The 20,479-nt window shown below is 40.3% G+C and overlaps 1 protein-coding gene across 4 annotated transcripts in view; it reads right to left on the bottom strand.

Moving 5' to 3' along the window:
* Window positions 1-18,308, bottom strand: part of SLF2 (SMC5-SMC6 complex localization factor 2) — a 53,055-nt gene extending 34,747 nt beyond the window's left edge. Inside the window, exons 1-7 of one of the 4 annotated variants that reach the window (XM_039465263.2) lie at window positions 18,074-18,308; window positions 15,264-15,307; window positions 13,997-14,730; window positions 12,565-12,622; window positions 4,750-5,735; window positions 3,702-3,772; window positions 271-393 (exon numbers count right to left, since the gene is read on the bottom strand). In XM_039465263.2, the coding sequence (XP_039321197.1) occupies window positions 271-393; window positions 3,702-3,772; window positions 4,750-5,735; window positions 12,565-12,622; window positions 13,997-14,730; window positions 15,264-15,307; window positions 18,074-18,213 (2,156 nt within the window). In that variant the 5' untranslated portion in view covers window positions 18,214-18,308. Of the gene's footprint in view, window positions 1-270; window positions 394-3,701; window positions 3,773-4,749; window positions 5,736-12,564; window positions 12,623-13,996; window positions 14,731-15,263; window positions 15,308-17,816 lie in introns of those variants that run through there. The other 3 variants (XM_074382757.1, XM_039465264.2, XM_074382758.1) reach the window with 3 other exon arrangements.
* Window positions 18,309-20,479: the final 2,171 nt, after the last annotated feature.

Below are 20,479 nucleotides of genomic sequence, written 5' to 3'. Positions count from 1 at the left end.
TGGGTAACAAGAGTGAAACTCTGTCTCAAAAAAAAAAAAAAAAAAAAAAAGCCACTAATTGTGTCTATGTGAAAAGAAACAATAACTAGGAGAAAAAAGAAAAGACGTAACTTGGCCCTAACATTTGCCTTTCAAACCCATCACAGACAGATTAGAAACCCATCATAGATTATTCACTTACAGCCATCGATTGACTATTTATTTTACAAAAACAAAACGAAAAAATGTAAAAACTTAATAGGGTAAAATACACGATGAAAAATGCTGTACCTGTGCTCTTCTAAGAGGCCATTCTCATCATCTGTACTGTCTTCTTCTCCAATTCTGAGTGGGGATTTAATGCCCCGGCCTTGCCTTATGTCTTCTTGTAGTTGCTTCTGCAGTTCATCTAGCCTGAGAATTGAAAAGATGTTCTAACAGTTTACTCTAAAAAATTTTAAAAAGTCTTTATATCTAAAAGCAGCACAAAGAAAACCCTTAGTATGACAAACTTTGTTATACTATAGGTCAGATTATGTGTTCCAAATGCATCATGATATATAATTTCCTCCCTCCCTCCCTCCCTTCTTTCTTTCAGAGAATATACCAAGTAAATGGTACACAATTTTCACAAAACCAGATGTATTTTAGGTGCTAGGCTTTTACCCAGTTACCAGTGTGGAATTAGAATAGTGTCCCTGCCGGGCGCGGTGGCTCAAGCCTGTAATCCCAGCACTTTGGGAGGCCGAGGCGGGTGGATCACGAGGTCGAGAGATCGAGACCATCCTGGTCAACATGGTGAAACCCTGTCTCTACTAAAAGTGCAAAAAATTAGCTGGGCATGGTGGCACGTGCCTGTAATCCCAGCTACTCAGGAGGCTGAGGCAGGAGAATTGCCTGAGCCCAGGAGGCGGAGGTTGCGGTGAGCCGAGATCGCGCCATTGCACTCCAGCCTGGGTAACAAGGGCGAAACTCCGTCTCAAAAAAAAAAAAAAATTTAGAATAGTGTCCCTAAAGCTAGGACTTCAAGAATGATCTGTCCAAACCACTTAAGAGAATGGAAAGGAAAATGGCAAAGAATAAACATCACTAATTTGATTATCCTCTCTAAGCTTTAAAGCTCATTTGCCTTCTAGATGCCCAACAACCTGATAATGTTAACTAGGCTTTCTAGCAGCAGTAGTTGTGACTGTTATCATCATCATAACACCTAACACTTACTAAGCACTTAACATGTGACAGGCACTGTACTAAGGGCTTTATACATTAACTCTTTTAACTCTCACAACAACCCCATATAGTAGTTTGTTACCCATTTTATAGATAAGGAAACAGGTATTAGAAAAGCAAAGTAACTTGCAAGAGCTTGTAATGCAACAATGTGGGATTCATAGCCAGAGAGTCTAGCTCCAGAGTCCTTGCTTATACTGCCTCTCCAAGATTAAGTTATTTTAAACAAGTTTCTTAGCCCCAGCTTTAAACAGTAGATAAGTACAGCTGAAGAGTAAATAACTAGTAAATGTACCGTTCTATCATTACAGAAAAGGGTCAATCATTTGATTTAACTAGTACCCCGTCTTTCATTTGTCAAGTGCTTGACTTTAAAGGAGGAACTTCAGATTTCATGTCATAGATCATGTGAATTCATGAAATAGTCAAGAATTTTACAATACAGAGAAGTTCTCTAATTAAATTCAGAGATGTGGAAGCTTTTGAACTATTAATCATCTGCAAAATTCCTAAAGCTATCTCCTTAGTTATCAAGTCTGAGATATGTAGCACATACCAACTTTTATGTAATGAAGTCAGCTGAGCTGTTAGTGAAGTTCTCCAGGCTGCTGTTCAAGGATACTCTCTGAATTAATAAGGAATATATTTTCCCCCCCCTTATTAGCAAAACCTGACCATAAAGTCACATAAATTTCATTAAGATCATTACAAGCCTCAGCTTCCTGATATCTCCCTCTTGTGCATGTGCGTGTGTGTGGGGGAGGCGTTCATCATAATTCTAAACTTCTTTCTCAAGAGTAACTTGATAGAAATATTTAGAAATACGTCAGAAAATTCTACCTGTGTGAACAAACCCTTCCCGCACCAAACAACCCAATTCAAAACAGGCACAAAATTGAAAAACACGTTTCTCCAAAGAAGTTATACAAATGGCCAAAAAGCACACGAAAAGATGTTAATATCATCAGCCACTAGGGAAGGCAAACCAAACAACAGGGATACCACTTTACTATTAGGATGGCTATTACCAAAACAAACAAAAAACAAAGAAAAAATAACACGTTGGCTAAGATGTGGAGACACTGGAACCCTTATTCATCGTTGGTGCAGGTGTGCAGTGGTGCAGCCATTGTGAAAAACTGTGGTGGTTCCTCAAAAATTTAAATGGAATTACCATAGAATCCAGGCAATCCGCTTATGTGTATATGCCCAACAGAATTTAAAGGAGAGACTTGAAGAGATATTTGTATACCCATGTTCATAGCAGCATTATTCACAGTAGCCAAAAAGTGGAAGCAATCCAAAGGTCCACTGATAGATGACGAAAAAAAATGTGTATACACATAATACAATGAAATAATCAGCTTTAAAAAGAATGGGAATTCTGACACATGCTACAATATGAATGAACTCTGAAGATACTGTCCTAAATGAAATAAGACAGTCATAAAAGGACAAATATAATACCACTTATATTTGTCAATTGACTATTTTAGATATCTAAAATAGTCAATTTCATAGACAAAGTAGAAGGGTAGTTGCTGAAGATGGGAGGAAGGGGAGAATGGGGAGTTATTGTTTAATGGGTATGGAGTTTCAGTTTGGAAAGATGAAAAGTTCTGCAGCTAGATGGTGGTAACAGTTGCACAACATATAAATGTACTTAATGCCACTCAACTGCACATGTAAAAATGTTTAAAATGGTAAATTTTATATGTATTTTCCATAAAAAAAACACACACATAGAATTCTACCCATGCTTTTGATCAAGAATTTCAGCTATCAGATACTAGTTGTAATAAACAGAAAGGAATTTGTATCATTAGTGCAGTATACTATAAACACCTGGATCTTTTGATCCAGTCTATGAACAAGAAAGCCCATCTTATTTATTTTTTTTTTTTGAGATGGGGTCTCATTCTGTCACTCAGCCTGGAGTGCAGTGGTGCAATCACAACTCACTGCAGCCTTGATTTCCTTGGGATCAGGTGATCCTCCCACCTCAGCCTGTGTGGTTGCTGGGACCACAGGCGTGTGGCAGCATGCCTGGCCAATTTTTGTTATTTTTTGTAGAGATGGGGTTTCACCATGTTACCTAGGCTGGTCTCAAACTCCTGCCTTGGCCTCTTAAAGTACTGGATTACGTTAGTAATCCAACACACCTGGCCTCTTTCCTTTTTTTTCATTTGAGATTGAGTCTCGCTCTGCCACCCAGGCTGGAGTGAAGTGGCACCATCACCACTCACTGCAGCCTTGAACTCCTGAACTCAAGTAATCTTTCTGCCTGGGTCTCCCAAGTGTTGTGATTATAGGTGTGAGCCCCTGTGTCCGGCCAACATATCTTACTCTAACACAGTTGACAACAGAACTATCAAAATGATACTAGCCTAAAATGCATGCTAATTTCTCATGATTTTTAAAAAAGGTAAATTAAAAGTAAGTCACACAAGAAGAACGTTAAATTTAGCAAATTAATCTTTATGCTAACAAACCTTTGTGTGTCTTCCATCTCCTTCACTAGACGCTCTAAGGTATTTGTGTAAGTTCCAGGATGAACTGGTTCCTAAAACAAGGAGAAAATTTAGAAATACTTTACTACATGTCTCAGTAGAACTGGGATGTCTTAAGCAATTAAGGGTAGTAAAGACTATTTTCTATTTCAATAATCTGGGCCAGGATAACACCTTTCTTAAAGGATAATTTTCATCATCATGCTTTAAATCTATTATTTTGCACTGCAAACAATTAGATTTTACTACCTATTAGGAAAGTACTTATAAAACCCTGCTAACTTTGAGATCTGACTGCAAACACTTAAGAATTCTGTGGCTACCCTGTCTTTACTTTCAAATTCGATTTTAGTAGAATGAAACTACTAATTTTTAGGTGTTACCATGGAATATTAACACCTTCCCCACCAAATTTTACAGACATCCTAGAATTCAGCTTATTCCCAAGATAGAATGAAGCACTTTATAAATAAAATTGCACACCACAATCAACAACATTTCTACACTCTACCTTCATTTACAGATGTGGTCTCCAAAGCAGGGGGTGTGCAAGGTGATCCATTGGGGTGCAGGAAGAAAATAATAGAACTTCTATTTATATGGAACTTCTATAGAAACTCCAGTAGAACTTAGTCTATAGTAACTTCTACATAACTTCTATAGGAAAATAGTTATTTTTTTCTTCTTCTTCCTTTTAAATTCTGTTTTTGCATATGCTTTAGAAAGTACACAGTATTATAGTGGTACATATATATAATCTAAAGGTTTACACATATGTTGGGGTACATGCTCAAAAACTGTTTACTCACAGAAGTGTGTGTGATCAAAAGAGTTTGGAGACCACTGATTTACAGTTATAAAAGTAAAGATAATAGAAACTCTTTTACCAAATAAGAATTACTCCATTTTCAGTCCAATTATGGGTTACAGTAAACACTAAATTTTAAAGTAAGTTCCAATAATCCACCCCTTTCACTAATTAATCATCTTTCCCTCTTCAAGTAAAGATAAATGCCACAGAACTACTTACTGTATAGTCTGATGACTGGGATCTAAGCCCCTTGGAAAGAGCAGGAGGCTTTCCTGTAGGTGCAGGAGTCTGATTGAAGTTCAAAGCCATTATTTCTTCCAGTGATTTTAATGTTTCCTCTTCCTCATCACTGTCTAGGTTGTAACCTAAACTTTCTTCATCACTATCAAAATCACCCCTTAGTTTTCTTTTCAGTGCACTGCTACCCGCATTAGAATTTCCTGAACTCTCTTTTTCTGAAGGGGCTTTATCTGAAGGTGCTGGAGGGCTTGGGATACATGACACAACTTCCAAAGCAGCTGGGGGAGACTTTGTAGGAGTGCCATATTCTGAGCGCAAAGATCCCCCAGAAAATTTCCCTGAAGATACATTAGAATCGGCCTTATTAGTCTTTGCTTTGTGTTCCCTGTGTTTGGTGGATTCTGTAGAATGCCCAGAACATTCTTTAGATGAGGAACGCTCTTTGTCTCTTTTAGAAACTGGAGGAGTACAATTTTTAGCATTTAATGGTACCCGAGAGGAACCAGCACTTGGAACATGGGAAAGTAAAGGTAGTTTTGTCTCCTTTGATGTTACGGAGCTAGCGGTTTTATTTTTCTGAAGGTTGCTAGCTTTTTTAGCTGCAGAATTCTCCTGAGGTAAAGGTAAGTGGGGTTTCTGCATCTTAGTCTCTTTGGTACTTGCCATTCGGATTTGGTCACTGTTCCTGGAAGAATGGTGGCCGGAATTTGCAGGTGCCAAGCCTGCAGAAGAGCGATCAGTTTCGTAATTCGGTTCCTTGGATATATCTTCTAAGCGCAACACATCACCAGGTGTCTTGAGTGCAATATGTCTTATAAATTTTTCTTTCTGATGTGGTCCATCAGGACGCTTCTCAAGGAAGGACTCTTTTGCTTTTGGTGTCATAGATTCTCTTGTGCTTTTCAGATCTGAGTCCACAGAGTTCCTTTTTCTTTTGTCAGGGAATTTATTCTGCTTAGAGCCTGCTAAAATTTAATTTTTGTTAGATTAGTGAAAAATATACTTTCCAACTTTAGTAAAGTTTATTCAGTGAATGTCTAGAACACCCGAATGAAATGTTTAAAATTCTAAGTATTAAGGCCGAGATTAGTCACCACATATGGAATAAAGAAAAAGAGTATATGTTATTTATCAACTGGATAAATACTGGTGTTCAAGAAATTTAAAACTAAAGACAAATTCTCATTTTCATTCCAAAGCTATGAAAAGTTTACTACCTTAACAGAATTAAAGATGCCACTCCCTCAAACAAACAACTAATCTCACAAAAATTAAATTTTAGCAGTTAAGGATCCCATAGGCATTTTCCGTCAAGTAGAAATTCTTTTAAACCTAGGACTACCTGGTTGCAGAAATGTAATACTTCTACATTTAAAACACATATAGGATAAGTAGTTGAAGGCAGATAAATGTGAATTTCTCATTTAAAAAAAAAAAAAAAAATCACGTTGGGTCCCAATGCAGTATGACTGGTGTACTTACACAAGGGAAAATCTGAAGACAAAGACAGACATGCAGAGGGAATACAAAGGGAAAATACACAAGGAAAAGATGCTGTGTGACTGGAGTGATGCAGCTGTAAGTCAAGAAATGCTACAGAGTGCAGGTGAACACCAGAGGCTAGAACAGGTAAGGAAGTATTCTCCCCTAGAGTTGCCAGAGACATCATGGCCCTATTTGTTAGGGTCACAGCAAGGCAAGCCCATACATCCCCTCCCTGTTCTCCCTGCTAGGCCAAGCTCATTAACAAAAACAAGTCTCAAGCCTTATAAACAAGGCAACTAGGTTCCAGGATGTGGTCACACCCAGCTCTTGAACCCAGGATGTTGACCTAATTAAGTAGAATGTTGGCCCCTGAGAACCAAGATGGGGTTTTTCTTAGAATAACACCTCACTACCTGCAAGCCCCCTCTATAACCTCTAGAGTCTGTAAGCCAGGTTGCTGCCTTCACTGCCTGTGATGAGGCAGCCAGCCTGGCAAGTGGAAATAAACTTGCTAAATCTGACCCTAGATCTGCCTCTCCATCCTTTTGGTCAACCTTGCATTTTGGTGCTGAAACCTGGGATGGGAGTAGGTGCTGGCTGCTCTTTCTCTCTATCTCTCCCCTCCGCTAGCCTCTCCATTCCGAACCCCTTTCCAGACCCAGGAGGGAAACCCCAGGCCTCCATTGCCAACTGCAGTTATCTCCATCCAAATCATCGCCTCCCAGCGGTAAGCTGAATAGAGGTTTTGCCTCTGCTCGGGTTCCTTGACAGTTCATTTTCTGTCCGAAAGTTCCAGCGGTAGGCTGAGGACACCCTTCCAGCCCCAGGGACCTCAGTCCTGTCACCTTGGGGATGCCTAATTCGACAGTGACTGTTTCAAATTCACTGTCTCAGGTAGAGAAAACAGGGCAGAGGACGCCCCCTCCTGTCTTCCTTCTCTTCGGCAGCCTCCTTCTCTTCCGGCCTTTCACCATGGGGTCCAGACAGTCCATTCCGTCTAAGACTACCCCCTTAGGATGCCTCCTCCGAAATTTGGACTCCCTTGGTCTCCGGTCTGAAGTCAGGCCCAAGAAGAATTAATTTTCTATCGTAATATGGCCTGGCCCCAATAGAAATTAGACAATGGTTCTCAGTGGCCTGAGCATGGTATTTGCGATTTCAACATTCTCCGGGACCTTGACAATTTCGGTCTGGTAAATGGTCTGAGGTTCTCTCCGGCACCGCCCCTCTCTGTTAGTCCTGCTCTACTTTCCAAATCCCCCGCGCCCACTCAAAACCCGACTCAACCCCTCTCACAGCGTGGGGGATGATGTGTCCTCTTTCCACCCAGTTGACTTCCCTCCTCCCAGCCAACGCCCTGAGCCTCCACCAGGACACCCTGGACCTCTGCCTTACACCCCAACTCCAGCTCTCCTCTTGTCCCCTCCTCTCTCCAATCCCCCTGCTTCCGACTCTGACTCCTCTCCATCTCTAGCCCACACCTGCTCCAGGACCTGGCATCCCCGGAAGCCAGCTCCCTTACTCCCCCTTCGAGAAGTGGCAGGGATGGAAGGCATTGTCCATGTTCATGTCCCCTTCTCTCTATCTGATCTCTCCCAAATCAAAAAGGGTCTCGAGTCCTTCTCCTCCAATCGAGACACTTACATCAAAGAATTTAAATATCTTACCCAGTCTTATGAACTCACTTGGCATAATCTCGATATTATCCTCTCTTCTACCCTCCTTCCAAAGAAGAAGAAAAGAGTGTGGCTCACAGCCCAAGCACCTGTTGACAATCTTCATTGGCAAAATCCTACTAAGCCTGTAGGAGCTGCCACCATTCGAGGAAAAGCCAGCCTAGGCCAGATCCAGGCCAAGAGTCCCAAAACCATCTAATTACTTGCCTTATTGAAGGCCTTAATAAAGCTGCCCATAAGGCTATGAATTTTGAAAAACTCAAGTTTCCCAAAAGGGAGACAAAAATCCTGCCCAGTTCCTTTCCCCCCTTACAAAGGGCCTCCAAAAATACACTCGCGTTAATCCTACCCTCAAGAAGCCACCATAGTTCTTAACACTCATTTTATCTTCTAGTCTGCTCCAGACATCCGACGTAAACTCAAAAAGGCTGAAGATGGCCCTCAAACCCAAGAAGACCTCCTTAACCCGGCTTTCAAGGTCTTCAATAACAGGGATAAACCAAGTAAAATTGCCAGGCGCGGTGGCTCAAGCCTGTAATCCCAGCACTTTGGGAGGCCGAGGCGGGTGGATCACGAGGTCGAGAGATCGAGACCATCCTGGTCAACATGGTGAAACCCCGTCTCTACTAAAAATACAAAAAATTAGCTGGGCATGGTGGCGCGTGCCTGTAATCCCAGCTACTCAGGAGGCTGAGGCAGGAGAATTGCCTGAACCCAGGAGGCGGAGGTTGCGGTGAGCTGAGGTCGCGCCATTGCACTCCAGCCTGGGTAACAAGAGCGAAACTCCGTCTCAAAAAAAAAGCTCAAAACAGCTGGGTGCAGTGGTTCATGCCAGTAACACCAGAACTTTGGGAGGCCAAGGTGGAAGTTCTTGAGCTCAGGCGAAACCCCACCTCTACAAAAAACATAACCCCATCAATCCCTTCTCTACTTAGAACATTTCTTATCTTTTGGCCATGTCCGGTGGCTCACACCTGTAATCCTAGCACTTTGGAGGCTGAGATGAGAGGACCACTTGAGCTCAGGAGTTCGAGACCAGCCTAGGCAACATGGTGAAACACTGTTTCTACAAAAAATACAAAACTTAGCTGGGTGTGGTGGCATGGGCCTGTATTCCCACCTACTTGGGAGGCTGAGGTCGGATGATTGCTTGAGCCCCATGAGGCTACAGTGAGCTGTAATCATGCCATTGCACTCCAGCCTGGGTACCAGAGTGAGACCCTGTGTCAAAATTAATAAGTAAAATGAAGTCCCCCAAAACCAAACTTGAGAGTTAGGCAATCATTATTTGTATAGGTTGATCAATATAATCTGGAAAATTCAATGTATAAAAATGAAATTAATTAATAAACAAATGCATAAAGAAATGCTGTTCTTTTATAGATATCTCCCATTGCCTGAAGAAATCATTCCATCCCATTCAGTTTTCTGGGGTTAAATTTCTTATAAAAAAAGGACAGGGGTCATAGGATGAGAAATTAAATGACTAAACCAAAGAGAAGATCTGGGGTACTGATTATTATACTTTTTAAGTATGGGATTACAAAAAAAAGAGTGACAGAGCTGCCAGTATGAGTTTTGTTTGGTTTTTCTAGATAAGTCAGATAATTTAAATAAAAGTAGAAATGAGGAGAAATTCCTGCTTTGCCCAGGAATTATCCAGGGCTCCTCCAGGAGGAGACAAACACTGTTTTTTGGAAGATGTTTAGGACAAGTCAGCTTATTAAGAGGTTTCATCAACTAGAATTAGAGAAAAGTGGATCGGTACTGCAGGTAGGATCCCTTTTAGTAAGCTCTTCAGGTCAGGTGATTAATTGCAAAATATTCATAATTCTTTTTGTATCCTTTGTTCAGCCTGTACAGAATATTTGTTTTACAGTTTTTCAAATATTTCAAATATACTAATACATAAAATACTCATACAACAGAGGGATTGAGTTTGTAAAAAGATTAAAAAAAAAAAAAAAAAAAAAAGGCTGGGCGTAGTGGCAATTGCCTGTAATCCCAGCACTTTGGGAGGCTGAGGCAGGAGGACTGCTTGAGCCCAGGAGTTGAATGCTGCATTGAGCTATTGCACCACTGCATTCCAGCCTAGAAGACAGTGAGACTCCATTATTAAGAAAAAGAAAAAAATCCAATGGCCATTTATAGGTGACTGGTTATTAATCAGTTATGAAATGTACTAGCGATGTACTAAATTTCACCTCAGAAGTCAGCCAAAAGACAGGGCCTAATGTCTACTGTTAGAAGACCAAAGGGCCAAATCCCTATTCTACCATTACTTCTGAAATCCCTGAACTTGTATGTGATTAATGACTGTGTGATTACGTACATCACCATGACAATTGATAAGTGGAATAATAAGATGAACACGACATACCATTTATTTACTTACTTACTTATTTATTTATTTAGACCAAGTCTTGCTCTGTTACCCAGACTGGAGTGCAGTGGTACCATCGTGGCTCATTGCAACCTCCACCTTCCAGATTAAAGCGATTCTCCTGCCTTAGCCTCCTGAGTAGCTGGGAATACAGGTGTGGACCTCCATGCCCAGCTAATTTTTTGTATTTTTCGTAGAGATAAGGTTTCACCATGTTGGCCAGGATGGTCTCAAACTCCTGACCTCAGGTGATTCTCCTGCCTCAGCCTCCCAAAGTGCTGGGATTACAGGAGTGAGCCCCTGTGCCTGGCCTGGATTTTTAATAACTTTGCTATTAGACACAATAAGCATTCATCATGCTATCTAGAGCGAAATATCCCCTTGTCCTTTATATGATGAAATTCTGTTGATGTTAGTTGATTGAAGTAAAAATGTACATTTATTTAGCATATAATGCTATAATTATTACTGATTATGAAATATATGCAAAAATATTAGTAATAAAAATGTAAGTGAAGGCAACCATCATAAGTCAGCCTCTAAAAATATGTAGAAAGCATATTTTCCAAGTAGAACTCAAAAATTTTGCTCTGTGGGATTATATAAATGAAACTGCTTCAGCCACCATGAATGAAATTTATAAATCCAGGAAATTAAAAGATTTTTTAAAATCTTAAATCAGAGAAAAAAGCAAAGGAATAATGTGGCAGCCACACCACCAGAAGCAGCCCCTTATACAAAGTAATATTTTGTTCTTACATTAGCTTTGGTGCAAAGTGATCATGTATTTAGTATTACAAATGTGCAATGCAGTGAGTGCAGAAGCAATCTCCTGGCTGGGAAATTTCTGTTCTTCCACAATAATGTCAAAATTCACCAAAATCTGGTCATAAAATCAGCAACATTATAAAAATTAAATAAATAAAAAACACATACAATTTTAGATTTACTCCTATATCCTACAAGTTCCTTCTATGATAGTAAAATATGGTTTCAGCCTTGGCTCAAGATTGATTTTACTAGCCGAGAGTGCTTAGTCAAAATGCAATGCACCTCTAAAATATAAATAAAATGAAGTAGTAGGTGAAACCTGAAGGAATTAGAACTGTCTCTCTGTACTTCCATTTCTAAAGGTAAACCACTGTATAAAGTTATGAGGATCAAATGAATTAAAAGCACATAAAACGGCATAGCACACTATAAGTACTTAATAAAAGTCAGCTACTGTCATGTCCAACGTATTTTACTGAATGTGAGAATTTGTCTCTTTTTCAAAATGTATAGTCATATCAGGAAAAAAATCTGATACACTAGACTATTAACTGTTGTTAGTTGTGGAGACCTTTCATTTCTTGTTGCAAACTTCTGCAGTGTTTGATTTTTTAAATCTTCTATTTTCTAGTAAAAAAAAATAAAATGTACTGAATTAACAGTACGTTTGTTATTTTGTTTTTTTCAATCAATACGTGATAAAAGTACAAACCAATGTCATGTAGCTATCCCTGAAATTTAATATTAAAAAGGGATCCTTGTATTGAAATATTAGAAAGCACTGCTTTGGATCATGGTCACAGTTTCAACCTTACACAAAGCATCCTCAAGATAATACCAAGGCCTCAGTCTACAACTCCAAGATTATATTATGTTATTTGATGTAGCCAAGGATTCAGAAAGAGACAACACTGAATACCAATATGAGAAACATATTGTCAGGAACTCTTGAAGAAGGCAGAGAGAAGATTCAAGACAGGTAACAAATTATACAAACAGTACTAGGCCAGGTGTGGTGGCTCATACCTGTAATCCCAGTACTTTGGGAGGCTGAGGCAGGAGAATCACATGAGCCCAGGAGTTTGAGACCAGCCTGGGTAACACGGCAAAACCTCATCTCTACAAAAATACAAGAAACTATCCAGGCATGGTGGTCCACATCTGTAGTCCCAGCTACTCAGGAAGCTGAGGTGGGACAATCACTTGAGCCCACCAGGTTAAGGATTACAGTGAGTCGTGATCATGCCATTGCATCCCAGCCTGGGTGACAGAGTGAGACCCTGTCTCAAAAACAAACCCAAATTATAAGTACTAAATTCAGGGACCATTCTTTTTAACTATAATTTACCAAACTCTTAATTAACATGAGACACTGAATTCATCCCCAAGAAGGGAACTACATATTTAAACAAATTTGCTTTAAAAAGCCATTAAGATGAAAATTTATTTAGAAATTCAGAAATTTAATTTTGGTTCTACCTGAAGTAGGTTCCCATGAATCAGAAGAGGATCTTTTTCTTGAGAGATGTCCATTTTCCTATGAGCAAAATGAGATAAAATTAATTAAGTCTTGGGAACAGTAAAGAATGTGAAGGCACTCTTCCTAACATTTAAACACAGATTTCTAGATTGAATAAAGCAAGGACCCATATTTGGAGGTAAAGCCGAACATTTAAAGACCTTAAGGTTTTTATCATAAAAATTAAGGGCATTTATATCACAAAAATGTAAAAATATCACAAAAATGAACTCAGTTTTTATAATGCTCATTTACATGTTTATATCAGTAATTCAAGACTAATATATTAGAAAACTGCATTTTTTTTGGCCGGGCGCGGTGGCTCACGCCTGTAATCCCAGCACTTTGGGAGGCCGAGGCGGGTGGATCACGAGGTCGAGAGATCGAGACCATCCTGGTCAACATAGTGAAACCCCGTCTCTACTAAAAATACAAAAAACTAGCTGGGCGTGGTGGCACGTGCCTGTAATCCCAGCTACTTAGGAGGCTGAGGCAGGAGAATTGCCTGAGCCCAGGAGGCGGAGGTTGCGGTGAGCCGAGATCGCGCCATTGCACTCCAGCCTGGGTAACAAGAGCGAAACTCCGTCTCAAAAAAAAAAAAAAAAAGAAAACTGCATTTTTGAGACAGGGTCTCACTCTGTCACCCAGGCTGGAGTACAATGGTGTGATCAAGCTCACTGCAACCTTCTCCTGGGCTTAAGCAAGCCTCCCACCTCCGCCTCCTAAGTAGCTAGGACAATAGGTGCAAGCCACCATGACTGGTTTTTTTTTTTAATTTTTAATTTTTAGTAGAGTCGAGGTCTCGCTATGTTGCTCTGGCTGGTCTCAAACCCCTGAGCTCAAGCAATCTTTCCACCTCAGCCTCCCAAAGTGCAGGAAGCAGGAGGACTGCTTGCAGCCAGGAGTTCAAGAACAGCCTGGGCAATATAGGAAAACCCTGTCTCTACAAAAAATAAAAAAATTAGTCAAATATGGTGGCATATGCTTGCAGTCTCAGCTATTTGGGAAGCTGAGGTGAGAGCATCATCTGAGCCTAGGAGTTTGTGACTGCAATGAGACATGATCTTGCCACGGCCCTCCAGCATGGGTGACAGAGCAAGACTGTCTACACAGAAATAAGACTATACTTGCCTTTAAAGAAATGCTTACTTTTCTGACTAAAAAAGATCTTCGTTCTTGGTCTAAAAAAACTAAGGACAAGAAACACTGCTTTACCGAGTTCAGTGAACGGCATGGAGGATACCTAGTGAAACCAGCTTCTACACAAATTGCCTAAGTATTTCCTTAAGGAAAGACATCAATGTGATGTAACAACTCTTATATATTTTAAAATTTAGTATTCTAAATATGATATAGCAGTAGCAATGCTAATTCAATAATTATGACACATACCACATTTGAAAGATTAGTCTTTCTAGGTATGACGTCATTCTGTTTACTTTGCTCCTGCCTTGGTTTGTATTTTCTTTCTATACTAGAAGATTTAAGGGAAAGATTGCTTGTTTCTGAGAAAGAATTTTCAGAGTTGATTCTCTGTTCCATTTGCTTCTTTCTCAACCTCTTTAGTTCTCGTTCTCTGCGGTAAGAAGCTAGTGACAACTGGAATTTAGCTCCCAATGGGCTTTCTCCTGGGTGGTGCCTGGACAGGCTGCTCCTGCTGCTGAGACTTCTGGAGCTGTTCTTGAGAATGTCAGCTTCTGCCACCGTGGTCTGCTTTTTGGAGTCTGCATTGGTTTTGTCTCGATCTCTATCATTCTTCTCCCTATTTTCACGAATGAATAGTGATTTCCTTCTCTCTGGGGATCGATGTTTTTTCTTTAGTGGCTTCATCTCCTTTGGCGAGCGATATGAAGAAGGAACATAGACATTTGCTCCTTTGGCTAAGTATTTGGAGGCTAGTGATACACAAGGCCGACGTGACTCATGTACACCATGATCTTTATGGTGCTCTTTACCACCTTTCATGAAAGCTTCGATAATAGGGCTCTTTTCTGGTGCCATCCTTTTGGGTTTAGATTTTTTTGGTGAGGATAGTTTCCTTTCAAACTGCTCTGTCCCAGTGATGGACAATCTACTTCCTCCATATTTGATGTTTGATTTTTGTGGTGAATCCAACATGTGTCTGTCTAAATAGCCAATTAAAACACATACAAATTGCATGTTACTAAAAATAAAATATTTCATATTTATCTCAATTATTAATGTTTAAAATACTAAATTAAACTACACTAATGTTACCGCAAAAATTTTCAAACCAATAACTTGGATAATGATACACACTTCATTGGGAGGTATAAGAGAAATTAAGACAGGATTTATTTGTTAAAAGCCTTACTTTCATAAAGCTCTCTTTTGGTACATCGCATAGCCTCCCTACGGTTCTATAAATTACTGTATTAGAGAGTGAAAATAGTACACATTAAGAACATTAAATTTTTGACTAGAGTAATATTTTAAACATATGAAAACATAACAGCAAAAAGACTTTCCTCATATTTAGAACTTGCTTATCCTTGTAATAAAAAACAACTGTATCTTCATATTTTCAATTTTGAACACTACGTTTACTAAAATAGCTTAGAGTAGGTTTTAAAGTTGAATCTGTCTCTCTCCTCACCCCCAAAATAGCCTACAAAAATTGTACCAATAGTGTACATACCTTGTTTTGAAGCTGGTTTGAAGAAATCTATAATTGACTGTTTCCTGAAAATAAAAGCATAATATGGCATCATATAAGCAAATATTAAAACCTCCACAGTTCAGATTAAATGGAGAAAGTCAGATTTATAAAATAAAGGCTGGATTTCACTATTCAGTTTAACTTAATAAAGTTTTGACAATGATAATAACGCTTTGCTAAGCTGTTCATTTAAAAAACTGAAAATATAATGCATCACTTCCTATAGGAGTTCATTTATAAAAAATACAACTGAAGTTTACATTATTTATAATACTTAAATAGGTAAGACAGGCATGTAGACCCAAGGAATTAGGATAGAGTGCTTCTTAAGACTGAAATGCTCACTGCTACATGGTAGAATGCAACACCTTGGGTATAAGCATTTGAACCTACTTGTTCTCTCCAGACATTCATACAAAATAACTACTTAGTATCTAAGCACAGCTGCATTTTAAAATTTAGAAAAGCTAAAATAAAACAAAACAAAAGGCAATACATGTATGCCAAATGAATAATGAGGGTTCTAAAATGGAATAAAACCTGAACAGACTCTCATAACCAGAGTAGAACAATAGATGGTAGAAAGGCAATATGGGTGATTTGGCTGATCTAGGGAGTCAGGTGAAGAAGAGTTCGCTGGACAAAGAAAATAAAAGTACCAAACTTACACTACTCTCTTTATACATTACTTTAACATGTTAATTTCAGTAACAGTAGAAACTAGAATGAGTTGTAATAATTAAATAATTTCAAATCCTCAATTTTTTAACAAAAAACCTTAAGATATTTACAAAAACAACCTATTGCTTTGGAAAAACATAAGGAGAAAAGGAAGAAAGTTAGCAAGAATAACAAAAACCAAATTAATTTTTAAGGATTTCTGTACCCTAAAGACTGGATTTCACTGTCTGGTTTAACTAATCAAGTTCCGACATTGGCAATAATGCTAAAGTGAAATAGAAACCCATTATCAGAATTTGTATTCTGATTTGTTCACTGTATTTAGAGTTGTCAGCTGCAAAAAGGGGGATGTTATGATATGCTGAGCAAAAAATTAACTTTCTGGTAAATTTTGCTAAAAGGTATCATTTTACTGAAAGAGAATAAGTGATAGACTACTGGTTTCCCTGAACATTTATCCACTATGAGGTTGGAAAGTTCAGTGAAAACTCCAACAATCCAAGTTTCTGGAAGTTTAATAAGCTTCTTGTACACTTTACTGGTCACATTAGAAAAGCAATGTCCATCTTTAATGGTTTACCAAGTCCTTCATGTTTTTTTGAGATATTGGTATAAAAGCTAAGTGCTTATGAGATGAATATGAGTGACAGGCTATGAAAGAGGATATGCATTTGTTTACATAAATTATACTAGGCAAATTAACTCCCCCAGAGTTAAGAAAGAAATATTGGAGGTTCAGCAAAGGCGAGAAGGATGATGCCTTGTTATCGACTGAAGAGAGACAGGAAGGGACCCAGAAGCAGCTAATTTTTTGCAAACAAAATACTTCGAAATACATTTTTACTAAATGTAACACTGTATCTCTTCCCTAAAATATTGTACTTCAGACTCCTTTTTGATTAATATACCGGATAGAGAAAAAATGGTTTTGGGTAAAACATACAAGAAACCTGTAAAATAACCATGAATGCAACTTTGAAGAGGTACATTCTCTAAGTTCCTATGCACACAAATGTCCACTGCTTATTTAATAATTGGCTAAAAAAAAAAAACCGTAATTATAACAGCTTCACAAACCCTTATCTGAACCTTCTGGGACCAAATGTGTTTTAAAATTCTGAATTTAACAGATTTTAGGAAGGGGGTAACTTGGGTATATTATGCAAAGTTCCCAGCGGGGTCTGGTGCCGCAATCTGTAATCAAACTCACTGATATTTCTCCAGCAAAACACGAATACTTACGCTTACTGGGATAAAGACCATAAACAGCCTTACATTAGTTCTGGTCAGGTCTGGCTGCCATGTAAGACGTGGTGCCAAACTTACTGAAAACGTTTGGTTTTCATAGATTTCTGGCTTTCAGAATTAAGATAAGGGCTTGTGAACCTGCACCACAGCATGAGAACATGAATACTGTTAAAAACTTGTTACAATTTAACTTAAAATAAAAGACAGCACCAAGTTCGTAAGGAATTTAAACATGTTTTATTGTCAGAGGATTCATTAGATGAAATTCCCCATCTCATTACATAGCCCCCGCAAAATCTTTACAAAAAAATTGGCCTCTTGGAGAGGCGTTAAGTTACTGAAAGAGAAAACACGTCACATTTCAAATCTATAAGTTCTTTTAAGTATGAATTAGCGTGCACGCTGGGCTACAAAGTAATTCGTGGAAGGGATTCCCCTCATCACAGGTTACATAATTTCACCCACAACATAGAAAAGGTTTGTATTACTAAACCACTAGCATCAGTAGAACTGACAACGTACAGAAAACGACCTAAATATGCATTAAGCAGTTAGGGTCCCGGGTCGAACACTCGCAAAGGAAAAAAATCACATTCATTCTACCTTAAGGCGGGTTCTCCGTAGCCGTCCAGGCTGGTGATCACTAGACCAAGAGCAGCTGCCCAACTACAGAGAAGCAAACTCCAACAACCAGAAGCCCCTGCGCGGAGGCGGGGCGGGGCGGGGGTTTGCCAGGCCCCGAAACGCCAACGCCTGAACTCGCGAAGGATGGCGGGAACTGGAAGAGCGGCGGTCTGCAGTCCTCCCCTCCTACCCTTGCCCCCGCGATCCGGCCCCTTCTCAAGCCCTCTGCACGGTACCTGTCCCCAGGACTCTCTGTTCTCTTTCCCGCTGCAGCAGGGGTGGTACTACCGGGTCTCAGATGGCAGCGCGGGGGCGACGACCCCGGGGCTGGGGATGAGGGGAAACCTGGCCTAGCGAGCATGCAGCGCCTTGTCATGTCGGCGCCGCTGGCGACGGCGGCATGAGCCGTAGCTGGAGAAGTTGGGTGCGTGGTTGCCGTCTTGCTGCTGGGACCTGGGGAGGCTGTCGGAGCAGAGGTGGGCGGCACCCCCTTCTATCTTCATGGCGCTTCTCTCTTCGGAAGTGACTCCGGTGTGAGCGGGAAGGAACCTGAGGATCAGTGAGGGGCGGGTCTTACTTCATGAGTCACGTCGTGATTGGGTGCTACGGCGGTCATTTCGGTGGTGGCACAATAGGAAGCCGCAGCCTCTCTGGAGAAGGCGGGGCTTGGGGACGGAGGAGGAAGAAAACTCTCCCTCCCACCCCGTCACATGCACCGGGGGCGCGCGCCTCCGGTCGGGGCCGCCTCGGCCTTGGCGGGCGCGCGGGGGCGGAAAGCGCGGGCAGCGGCTGAGACTGCGACAGCTGACGACACCAGCCTGGTTGAAGGCGAGGGGTGAGGGTTTGCTGTAGCAAACCGGAGCCCGGCAGCTGCCGTCGGTGAGGGTAGCCATCACTTGGGTTTCCTGTGTCACACAGTTGTGCTTTAGAAATCCCCAGCTGTTCATTACGTCGTCTCTTTAACATCTTAGGCCAACGTGCCATAATACTATCACAATTTCCTGGGAGATCTGCACAGCGCAATACGAAGACTTGTCCATCCTACGAGGGTTCTTGTTAAGTGTCAGCGGTAATTTTTTTTTTTTTTTCTCTCTCTTTAAGAAGAAAAAAACCAAAAAACTCCATTGGAATAAAGACAGTTTTTAATCCACAAAAGCGTTTTGTTTCTCATGAGTTACCCGTGAAATCTGCAGCCAGCTTCCTTGGAGATTTTTTAAAGGAACACAAGGTCAGCTTTTAATTTTGCATGTTAAGCGTGGGCGGCATAGATGAGTAAAAGCTGCCGGCAATCTCCAGACCTCCTTTGTAAAGGGCTTGTGCTCTGGAGGCTGTTAGCCAGGGTTTTCCTTATAAACCGAGACTGTCAGAGTATCTCTGAATCTCAGCCTCCACGTCTGTAAAATGGGCATTTTACTCACTTTTCTGGGTAATTGTAAACCGTAAAAGAATAAAGCAGTATACACTGCACACTTCAGATTTTCTCATGTAACAGGTACTGAGCAAATTATAGTTCCCTTTCTTCCAGATAAATTGTTACTCTTAAGTGAATTTTACTTCTTTTTTTTTCTTTTTTTTGAGACGGCGTTTCGCTCTTGTTACCCAGGCTGGAGTGCAATGGCGCGGTCTCGGCTCACCGCAAACTCCGCCTCCTTGGTTCAAGCAATTCTCCTGCCTCAGCCTCCTGAGTAGCTGGGATTACAGGCAAGCGCCACCATGCCCAGCTAATTTTTTGTATTTTTAGTAGAGACGGGGTTTCACCATGTTGACCAGGATGGTCTCGATCTCTCGACCTCGTGATCCACCCGCCTCGGCCTCCCAAAGTGCTGGGATTACAGGCTTGAGCCACCGCGCCCGGCTGAATTTTACTTCTTACAAAATCTTCCAGGACTGGTCAAATACTGTTGCAATAACTTAACAACCAAAGTATCAATCTCAAGATGTCCAAGCTTTAATTGACAGAGTTGTTTAATCAGTTGGCTGGAACGAAATCTTAAATGATATAAAAGAATTTGCGCAGGTCTTTCAAGTTTATTGGATAGAAATTGAACTGTTGGCCTGGTACAGTTGCTCATGTCTGTAATCCCGGCAGTTTGGGAGGCCAAGACAGGTGAATAGCTTGAGCTCAGGAGTTGGAGACTAGCCTGGACAACATAGCAAGACCCTGTCTCAAAAATACATAAATAAATTAATTAAAATTATAAAAAACGAAATTGAACTGTTTTGATCACTAAGCATGCTGGATTGAGTCCAATTCACCTCCTTTTCCCGTCCCCTTTAGTCCCCAGGAGAAAGAATAAGGAATAAAGTGGCCCACAAGCTCGCAAAGTAGAGGGTCAAAGGTAAACAGTGAACATACAGGTCTCTCATTCACCCAAAAAGCACATATGCACAGCTGTATACTAGGTAGTGGTGGCGCAAGAAGAGAAATGCCAAAATAGAGGATAATTTTCTGCTCCTGACAGCTGAGAATTTACTGTGTCTAACATTGTTTTTTACATAAAAATGAACATAATAGATGCTTAAAATGTGTTGAATGACTTACACATTTGCTTTTTACATGTCTTATTTCCTATCTCTTGATTTAGTGCTTTCTGTTGGATGTTTTTACGCTAGGAAGTTTCTGTACTACAACAGAGCACATC

The sequence above is a fragment of the Saimiri boliviensis genome, chromosome 12 (genome assembly GCF_048565385.1).
Source record: "Saimiri boliviensis isolate mSaiBol1 chromosome 12, mSaiBol1.pri, whole genome shotgun sequence".
In the NCBI taxonomy this organism is placed as follows: domain Eukaryota; kingdom Metazoa; phylum Chordata; class Mammalia; order Primates; family Cebidae; genus Saimiri; species Saimiri boliviensis.
Note: the sequence above shows the minus strand (reverse complement) of the source record. Positions and strands in the feature narration are given on the sequence as shown.